Genomic DNA, 10,878 nt, shown 5'->3' on the forward strand with positions numbered 1-10,878 from the left:
TAGTCCCAGCTACTCAGGAGGCTGAGGCAAGAGAATCACCTAAGCCCCAAAGCTGGAAGTTGCTGCGAGCTGTGATGCCACAGCACTCTACCAAGGGCAACAAAGTAAGAGTCCATCTCTAAAAAAAAAAAAAGGAGTCTTAAGAAATTGGCCAAGTGTGGTGGCTCACACCTGGAATCCTAACACTCTAGGAGGCTGAGGCAGGAGGATTATTTGAGGCCAGGAGTTTGAGACCAACCTGAGCAACAGTGACACTTCATCTCTACTAAAAATATTAAAACTTAGCTGGGTGTGGTGGTGGGCACCTATAGTTCCAGCTACTTGGGAGGCTAAGGCAGGAAGATCCCTTGAGCCCAGGAGTTTGAGGCTGCTGTGAGCTATATATGATGACACCACTGCACTCTAGCCTGGGCAACAGAGAGAGACCCTGTCTCAAAAAAGAAAAAAAAAAAAGGGTGGCGTCTGTGGCTCAGTGAATCAGGCGCCAGCCCCGCCCCATATACTGAGGGTGGTGGGTTCAAACCCGACCCCAGCCGAACTGCAACAAAAATATAGCTGGGCGGTGGGCACCTGTAGTCCCTGCTACTTGGGAGGCTGAGGCAAAAGAATCACCTAAGCCCAGGAGCTGGAGGTTGCTGTGAACTGTGACTCCACGTCACTCTACCAAGAGCTGTCTCTACAGAAAAAAAAAAAAAAGAAAAAGAAACACCACATACAATACATGGACCCATTTTTAGATCCTCATTCAGACAAAAGATTATAAAAAGACACAATTCCATAAAAAGAACAAATGAAACCAAAAACTAGAAAAGGGAAGGAAATAAAAAGATCAGAGCTGAGAAAAACAATATAGAGAAGAGAGAAACAGTAGGGAAAAAACCCCAATAAATTATTTTTGGAAAAAAAATCAAACCTAATAAACCTTTAGCTATATTAAGAAAAACAGAGAGGTGATGCAAGTAACTAAAATCAGAAATGAAGAAAGGAGATTGTCAGTGATAACACAGGAATAAAAAGGATTATAAGAATACTATCAACAACTGTATGCCTACAAATTGGATAACCTACAAGATACAGCTAAGTTTCCTAAGGCACGTAACCTACCAAAACTGAAGCATGAAGAAATAGAAAATCTAACCAGACTTATAATGAGTAAGGAGATACCAAACATTTAATGATTAATACCAATTTTCCTGAAACTCTTCCCAAAATTGAACAGAAGGGAATATTTCCAAAGTTCATTCTATGAGGCCAATATTATCCTAATCCCAAAGCCAGAAAAAGATACTACAAGAAAAGATTACAGATCAATATCCTTGATGAGTATATATGCAAAATCATCCACCAACTACTAGCAAACTGAATTCAACAACACATTAAAAGGATTATATACATTATGACTTATTCCTGGAATACAAGAATGATTTAACAGATGAAAATCAATCAGTATAATAACATAACAATAGAATAAAAGGCAAAACCACCTGACAGTCTCAATTTTGAGGCAGAAAAAGCATTTGACAAGATTGAACACCCTTCCTGATAAAACAATTAGGCTTGGTGCCTTTAGCTCAGCGGCCAGGGAACCAGCCACATACACTGGGGCTGGCAAGTTTGAACCCAGCCTGGGCCTGCCAAACAACAATGACAACTACAACCAAAAAAAAAAAAACATAGCCAGGCGTTGTGGTGGGCGCCTGTAGTCCCAGCTACTTGGGAGGCTGAGGCAAGAGAATGGCTTAAACCTAAGAGTTTGAGGTTGCTGTGAGCTGTGACGTCATGCACTCTATCGAGGGTGACATAGTAAGACTCTGTCTCAAAAAAATAAAAAGGAGAATTAAAATACTTAGTAATAAACCTAACCGAGGAGGTAAAAGACTTATAAACTGAAAACTATAAAACACTGCTAAAAGAAATCAAGGATATAAAATAAATATAAAGATATCCTATGTTCATGGAGTAGAAGACTTAATATAATAATATAGTTAAGATGTCCATACTATTGAAAGTGATTTACAGATTCAACATAATCCCTATTAAAATTACAATGGTATTCTTTTTAAGAAATAGAAAAACTCATCCTAAAATTCATACGGAATTTCAAAGGACCCTGAATGGCCAAAACAATCCTGAAAAGGAATGAAACTGGAAGACACACTTCCTGATTTCAAAACACACTGCAAAGCTAGAGTAATCGAAACAACATGGTAAGGGCATAAGAAAGGACAAACACATCAATGGAAAAAAACTGAAAACCCAGAAATAAACCCTGTATCAAGTGATATTTGACAAAGACACCAAGACCACTTCATGGGGAAAAGACAGTCTCTTCAGCAAATGGTGCTAAAAAAACTAGATGTCCACCAGCGAAAAACATGAAGTTGGGCCTTTATCTTATACCACATACAAAAATTTAATTCAAAATGAGTTAAAAAATGAGACTATAAAACTCTTACAAGCAAACATAGGAGAAATGCTATGTGATTGAACTTGGCAATGATTTCCTGGATATGATGCCAAAAGCACAGACAACAAGGCAGAAAGACAAATAAGATTAGATCAAACTCAAAACCTTTGTGCATCAAAGGACAAGATCAATGGAGTGAAAAGGCAGTTGAAGAAAAATGTTTAAGTCATGTATCTGTTAAGGGATTAATATCCAGAATACACAGAGAATGCCTATACTTCAACAACTAAAAATAAAATAACCTAATTTAAAAATGGGCAAAGGGTTTGAATAGACATCTCTCCAAAGATAGTATACAAATGGCCAATAAACACAAGAAAAAATGTTCAACATCCCTAATCATAAGAGAACTGCAAATCAAAACCACAGTGAGGTATCACTTCACATTCATTAGGACGGCCACTATCAAAAAGAAAAAAAGCTGGCCAGGAATAGCAGCTCCTGCCTGTAATCCTAGCACTCACGGAGGCTGGGGCAGTTGGATTGCTTGAGCTCAAGAGGTTGGAGACTAGCCTAAGCAAGTGCAAAACCCCATCTCCACTAAAGATAGAAAAACTGAGGCAAGGGGATCATGGCTTGAGCTCCAGAGTTCAAGGTTGCCATGAGCTATGATGATACCATGGCACTCCATTTAGGGTGATGGACTAAAACTGTCTTCAAAAATAAAAGATAGGCTCGGCGCCTGTGGCTCAAGTGGCTAAGGCGCCAGCCACATACACCTAAGGTGCCGGGTTAGAATCCCCAGCCCGGGCCCGCCAAACAACAATAATGGCTGCAACCAAAAAATGGCCAGGCGTTGTGGCGGGCGCCTGTAGTCCCAGCTGCTTGGGAGGCTGAGGCAGGAGAATTGCTTGAGCCCAGGAGTTGGGAGGTTGCTGTGAGCATGATGCCATGGCACTCTACCCAGGGGGATAGCTTGAGGCTCCGTCTCAAAAAAAAAAAAAAAACCCAAAAATAAAAGAGAAAAAACCCAGAAAACTAGCATTGGCAAGGACACGGAGAAACTGCAACCCTTGTGCACTTGTTGGTTGCACTTGGTGCAACTCCTAAGGAAAACAGTATGAGGAAACCACAAAAAAATTATAAATAGAACTCCCACATGATCCAGTAATCCCACTTTGGGGTATATATCCAAAAAAATTGAAAACAGAATCTCACACACCCATGTTCACAATACTTTTCATAATAGGCTTGGCGCCTGTGGCTCAAGCAGCTAAGGTGCCAGCCACATACACCTGAGCTTAGCAGGTTCAAATCTAGCCTGGGCCTGTCAAACAACAACGATGGCTGCAACCAAAAAATAGCAAGGCGTTGTGGCAGGCGCCTGTAGTCCCAGCTACTTGGGAGGCGGAGGCAGGAGAATTGATTGAACCCAGGAAGTGGAGGTTGCTGTGAGCTGTGATGTCACAGCATTCTACCTAGGGCAAGAGCTTTAGACTGTCTCAAAAAAAAAAAGAATACTTTTCATAATAGTCAAGAAAGTGGAAGCAACCCAAATGTTCCTCAATGGATGAATGGATAAACAAACGTGGTGTGTACATACAAAGGAATATCATATGGCAGCCTTACAAAGGATGGCAGTCCAGCCATGTGCTATAACATGAATGAACCTGAAGATCATGATGTGAAGTGATATAATCTGGTCATAAAAAGACAAATATTGTATGATTCTACATACATGATACATTTAAAGTAGTCAAATTCATAGAAACAGAAAGTAGAATGCTGGTGATCGGGAGCTGGGGGGAGCAGGAAAAGGGCCGTTGTTTAATGGGTCCAGTTTCATGGTTGCAAGATGGAAAAGTTCTGGAGATCTATTTCACAACAATGTGAATATACTGAACACTGCTGAGCTGTACACTTAAAATACAGTAAAGTTAATGCTATGCATTTTTTTCCTCAATAAAAACAGGCATAATTGAGACAATCAGGAAAAAGTGAACGCTAATTCTTTACACAATCAAATAATGAAAAGAACACTTATTGAGAGATAGAAATTTGCCTTCTAGTCTCCAATCTCTAACAAGGTATTAGAGATATTCAAGAACCACTGTTAATTTCATGGAATATGATTAAAAAATGTCCTGGTTGTGTTCTTTAAAAAAGGATTCATAGTGAAGAGATGCTGGAGTAAAACTGTGTTTTCTAAGATTTGCTTAATATACTCCAGCCAACAATAGAGTGTGGGGCAGTATAGCAGAGATATGGTGGCAGAATGATTCCAATTGCTGAAGCTGGGTGATGAGTATACGTCAGCACAAAAAGTTTAAAACAAACCAAACAAAATAAGAGGAAGAAGAAAGGATGGATGATGTTTGCAATGAATAGCAGCAGGGTTAATTTATCAAGATTTTGTAAAAAGAGCATCATCCTACACAAGCTATCGCTAATCTTTGAAAAGCATTGCATTTTAAATTGCATTCGTTTTTAAAAGGAAACAAATGAGGCTAGACACCCAGAGCACAGTGGTTACAGCGCCAGGCACATACACTGAGTTCAAACCCAGCCCAGGCCAGCTAAACAACAATGACAATTGCAACAAAAAAATAGCCAGGCATTGTGGCAGGTTCTTGTAGTCCCAGCTACTTGGGAGGCTGAGGCAAGAGAATCGCTTAAGCCTAAGAGTTTGAGGTTGCTGTGAGCTGTGATGCCAGGGCATACCTAGGGCGGCAAAGTGAGACTCTGTCTCAGGAAAAAATTTAAAAAAGAAAAAGAAAAAGAAAAAGAAACAAATGAAACTGAAGAAATGATCAAGCTTCAAGCAAATGTCTGTCACAAAACACAAACAAGCTAAATGGATTAAGAGCACTGTACAGAGGAACTCAAGAGCGTCAAGGAAAGCTGCTCACCAGGGCCAAATTTTGACACTAATGGAGAAATTTCTGCTGGGAAAACATTTACCAAGTCAGAGAACATAAACCAGGTATAAGAGAGTGATGATACCGTAAACCAGGAATGAGAGGGCGTTGATGTCATAAACCAGGAAGGAGAGGGCGTTGATAACATTTCACAGATAGATAGGATGGACCTGCCTTCTTTCTGCTAGTAGAAGGCAACCAGCCAAGCAAGGACTTCAGAGTAGATAAAGGGTCCATAAGACCACAAAATGATGGAGTTCACGAGAAAGAGACAAAGATGCAAGATTAAAAAAAAACAGGACTTGATGAAAGCTAATTTCATCAAGCCCAGGGTGCTGCTGCTAAGAAAGATACACAATCAAGAAACCAGTGAAAAAATAACATATTAATCGGTGAGTCAAATGCTACCAGCAGCACCCAAGAGAAGTGATGGCACTATCTAGCCTACTTAGGTAAAATCCAAAACAAAAGACAAGTGAAAGGCAGTAAAAATGATCCTAAAATGGGGTCAGGTCATAAGAAAGCAAGAAGAGTTTGGAAGAACAGTCTTATGAGCCCAGGAAGGATGGCAAGCCTCAAGATGGACCATGGAGAAGGGAGTCAAGGAATTGGGTACTGGCCGACTGGCGGGGGCAAGGCCCTTCTTCCCTGGAATCCTGCTGTCTGCAAAATATGTTAGAAGAAGGGTTCTCCAGGGTCCCTTCCCCCACTGTGAAATTCTATTTCTCTCCAAACTTATTCCTAGCTATAAGAATGACTGAATACGATTGGGGGCAGAGGGGGGATAAGGAAAACACCAAAATCTCAACCCAAAGATACTTTCTAAACTTGACTGAATGGCCTGCTGTCAGTATCTTAGCTGCCTAGGAAGAAAAAGAGGGGTCTCCAGGATCCCCCAGAACCCTGCTGCACATGAAGAAGACAAGAAGGAAATGAATAAACTCCCTCCATTAGGCAGACTGTGCACAAAGAGACATCAATACAGGCAGAGGAAAGCAAACCCCAGCACTGGCTGTTTTGACAAATCTCCAGCCTCCCCAGCAAGTGGCAGCTGCCCACCCACATTCCCCAGGACTGGCTACTCCAAGTCTCTGGGCACCTGCATCCAACACTGTTCTTTAGCAAACTCAATGTGAAAATTGAAAATTGACATAACATTGAGTGTTTACTGTGCACACTGTGCCACATGAAATTCCTATACTAAGGCTTAATATCCACTCAGCAAAAAACAATCTTGAGGTAGATATAATTATCCCCACTTTAGGGTTGATGGAAACCAAAGGTCAATGAGAGCAAGCCACTAGCCCTATGATGCTGTCCTACTGGTGAGCAGGGCAAGCTGGTCCCCTCAGAGCAAGTGTCTTCACTCCTTCTCCATCACAAGTCTAAACCACCTAGCAAGAGACCAGTGCTGAGCCAAGGCCCTCCGTCTTCCAGTTAGGCCTTTCCTAATAGTAGTGCTTAAATGCCATCCAGGGTCAACAGTCTCTTGCCTCTGACACAAACACTGGACAAACAGAGTTGGGGTCACTCCAAATATGGTAACCCCTACCAGATTTTCTATGGGTCTAGAGGCCAGAAGGGATGGCCCCATCATTCTGCTCTGGCCAGAATGCAAGAGCAGCTCTTCTTATGAAGAGCTAGATGGGTGGCCCAGCAGAAAGGACAGTCCCCACATTCCACAGTCAGGACCCAGGAAAGGGAGCCTGAGAGGCCAGGGGAGCCCAAGAGACCCTTCCTGAGGCCGGAGCCCTGCCACTACCCGCGTAAGCCTTAACTCAACTGGTAGAAAGTAGACCTAACACCTAACAAAAAAATCAAGCCCAAACAGGCTTGTGCCCAAGAGAGTTCCAGTTTCCTGCCTCTTCTTCAAATTCAACAGACCTCCTGCAATGAAACTAGCCAACTCCTTTCCAGGTCACTGTCCGTGCAGTTACGGGTTAAACTGAAATCGGCCTCAAGCAAGTAACTTTGACAGAAAGAACATTAGGTCCTAGTCCTCTTCATTCTCTTTGTATGGTTAACTTTGTTTGAATCCTGCACTTGCCTATAACAGATAACAGCTATTTAATTATCAGACAGCTGAAAGAACATTTTTATTGGGAGGTGGAAGACCTGGCATCTAGCCTCAAATCTCCTACATATCCAGTCATTTTGTCTTCGTTTCCACATCTCTCAACAGGGAAAAGCATCCCAAACCTAATCACCTCACCCAATGGTTGTATAAAATGAGACGAGGGAGGCAAAACCCTGGGCACTCCGAAACAGCAGCAGCAGCAGTGGGGCGATTTCTTCTCCTCATCCCACCCCCACCCCCAAAGGCCCGAAAGCACAGTTAAACAGCATCCCTCAAGGCCTGGAATAGGAGAAGACTTGCATTCTACTGGGTTTTACCCATACCCTCAATAAAGGTGACTCGATACAATCAAAGGGGACTTCTCTCTTATCTGTTTTCCCAAATTACCTAGCAACACTGTCCCTTACCAATAAAGGATCAGGATCAATGATTCTGGCCCATCTATGTTCTAAATAGTGTTTAACAACACTAAGAGGAAAATGCTCCCGCTCTTTCCTGGCTCTGCTTTCTACAGGTGTCCCTTTCTAGCAATCCCATGTTGCAGTTCATCCCTGAGCTCTGCAGAAGGAGGGTGCATCACCTGGAAAACAGATGTGAGCTCTCATATACGTGATCTTAGTGACCTCACAAGTGCACAGAAAAAAGCAATTAGCCATTTATAGTTAAACCAGTCTGAACTTGCCAGGCAGCCCCACCACAAATTACCATTCAAGTCACACTCATGTCCAAGAGTACACTGGCAGAGCTGGGCAGGAGGCTGGAGGGGTAAAGCAGGCAAGCCACTCTGAAGCAGGACACAATGGAGAGCAAGGAAAGGACAGAGGGGCACATGGAGGCACTGGTCAGGGAGCCCGCTGCAGGATGAGCTGCGTAATCTCTGCCCTGCTACCCAACCTCATGGGTATCCCATAATAGGCTGTGCCTGGGCTGACATACACAAATGTTTCCTGGGCCACTTGGTAGAGACCAGCAAAGAAGGGATTCAGGAGATAGGCTGCCACATTCAAGGGGAAGATTTGCCCAGCATGCGTGTGCCCAGAAAGGATCAGGTTAATGTCTGGCCGAGCCTGGAGGGCTCTCTTGGCAGCCAGAGGCTGGTGAGCTAGCAGGATGATGGTGTGGTCTGGGCTGCAGCCCTTCAGGGCTTTGACAAGATCCATGCCATGGCCAGAGTAGTGCAGGATGTCTGCTTCAATATCGTCCACCCCAGCCAAGCAGATCCAGTTGTTGTCTTCACCACCACCAGAACCACCACTTTGGGCACCTGTGGCAGAAATCTTCACATTCTCGTTGTGAAGAGGCTGGACATGCAGGGATTCCAACAATGCAAACCAGTTGCTGACATCCGAGGTGTAGTACTCGTGATTGCCTGTGACGAAGTAGGTGCCGAGGCGTGAATGGAGCTGGCCCAAAGGAGCAACAGCTGTCCGCAGGACCGATGCTTCTGAATCAGAGAGGTCACCCACGATCACTGTGACATCTGGCGCCAGCACATTCACCATCCTCACAAACATCTCCATCTTTGTCCTGCCCACTGTGGGGCCCAAGTGGATGTCTGAGAGGAGCACTATCTTGAGGTTGTTCATAGACGGGGGCAGCTGATTGATGGGCACCTCCACGGTTCTCACAGCTGGGGGCTGGGCAGCATTCAGAAGCCCTGCCACACTGAGCACGGTGGTCACTACAACAGCCAGGGCGGGCCTGAGCACCAGCGTCCTTGTCTTGTCAAGACTGCTCACGACCCTACCACTGCGCCAGGCCAAGAGCTGACAGGCTTGCTCCATGCCGCTGAGGATGCAGAGGAAGAAGACCATGATGACATAAGCGCCCAGGCAGGAGTAGGCTGCCAAGGAAAAGAGATAGGGCTCTTCAGCCACTAAGAAGAGCATGGTGAAGAAACTGGAATGGGCCAGGGCCAGAAATCCCAGAACAGCCACCTTCCAGAGCTGAAAACAGGTCGACTTCGCAGCTGGGGAGTGGCAGAGGTTGCCCACCGTGCTGCGCCAGATGTACACAGAGCCAATGAGCATGAGTGAATTGGCAAACAGGGCGAGCTGCAGGCGAAACAGCCAACGCCAGGCCCTGAGCTCAAGGCTCTCTGCCAGATAGGAGCGGGAGACGATCATGGACACGAAGACAGTGATGGCAGCCAGGGCGGCCTTCACACCTAGGGACAGCTGCCTGAAGATGGCCATTTTCTCTGCTCCTAGCAGGGTCCCCCACCAGTTCTGTGCAGGTGGGCTCTGGAAATGAATTCCTTAGAAAGGACAGTGGCCAAGGAGAGGTTTCCAGGTCAACTCCGCCTGCAACCAGGAACCGGCATCAGCTTTGTGGGTTATCAGATTGTCCTTGTCCCCATTCAAAACCCAAAGGCCATTTATATCTGCCCAACCCACCTTGAATCCAAACCATCAGTCAGTTGCTAACTAAGATTTATTATTCAAACAGAAACACACAGGATTATGATGTGATGGGCAGTTTTCTTTTCTTTTACAACATTTTTTATATGTTTAAAGTTTCTCCACAAAGAGCATACACTTCCTTAAGAAAAACATTATTCTTCATCAGTGGTTCTCAAAGTGGGATCTGGGGGACACTCTTTTAGGGGTATAGTCAAAAGCATTTTCCTAACAATACTAAGCTTGTTACTCTCTTTTTCATTATCACTCATGAGTATGAGTGGCTATTTTCCAGGGGCTATCTGACATGTGATATGGTAAAAGACTGAATGCAGAAGTAGATGTGAAAATCTGTCTTCTATTCAGACAGAGAGGAAAGAGATTGCTGACATGTAAAACAATGCAACTTCTGCCCTAAAATTTGGGGGAGAAACATTGTTATTTTTACATAAAAGTATAGTTCATTAACATGTGATATTATTTCTCAAATAATTGTTTTTTTTAGAGACAGATTCTCACTTTGTCACTCTTGGCAGAGTGCCTGGTGTCATAGCTCACAGCAACCTCCAACTCTTGGGGCTCCATTGATCCTTTTGTCTCAGCCTCCCAAGTAGCTGGGACTAAAGGCAACCAGCTGTTTTTAGAGACAGTCTCGCTCTTGCTCAGACTGGTCTAGAACCTGCGAGCTCAGGCAAAACACCCTCCTCGGCTTTCCAGAGTGGGATTACAGCCATGGCCTATAAATAAATACTTTAAAAATCTCTCTTAATTTCTAGGACAATTCAAGTTTGAGAACCACTGTTCTAAAGAAATGCAAATTAAGGGCTCAGGTGCCTGTAGCTCAAGCAGCTAAGGCACCAGCCACATATACCAGAGCTGGCGGGTTCCAATCCAGCCCAGGCCTGCCAAACAGCAATGACAACTACAACCAAAAAAATAGCCAGGCGTTGTGACAGGCATCTGTAGTCCTAGCTATTTGGGAGGCTGAGGCAAGAGAATCGCTTAAGCCCAGGAGTTGGAGGTTACTGTGAGCTGTGATGCCATAGCACTCTACCCAGGGCGACAGCTTGAGGCTCT

At 44.1% G+C, this 10,878-nt stretch overlaps 2 protein-coding genes across 2 annotated transcripts in view; both read right to left on the minus strand.

Moving 5' to 3' along the window:
• GLB1 (galactosidase beta 1) overlaps positions 1-10,878 on the minus strand; it is a 96,241-nt gene that overhangs the window by 83,539 nt on the left and 1,824 nt on the right. The window lies entirely within an intron of this gene.
• Positions 6,995-10,878, minus strand: part of TMPPE (transmembrane protein with metallophosphoesterase domain) — a 5,540-nt gene continuing 1,656 nt past the window's right edge. Inside the window, exon 2 of the mRNA XM_012805917.2 lies at positions 6,995-9,705. Within this exon, the coding sequence (XP_012661371.1) occupies positions 8,245-9,597 (1,353 nt within the window). The 5' untranslated portion in view covers positions 9,598-9,705 and the 3' untranslated portion in view covers positions 6,995-8,244. The remainder of the gene's footprint in view (positions 9,706-10,878) is intronic.

This window comes from Otolemur garnettii, unplaced genomic scaffold (assembly GCF_000181295.1).
Source record: "Otolemur garnettii isolate 467f Iridium unplaced genomic scaffold, OtoGar3 scaffold00002, whole genome shotgun sequence".
Classification (NCBI taxonomy): domain Eukaryota; kingdom Metazoa; phylum Chordata; class Mammalia; order Primates; family Galagidae; genus Otolemur; species Otolemur garnettii.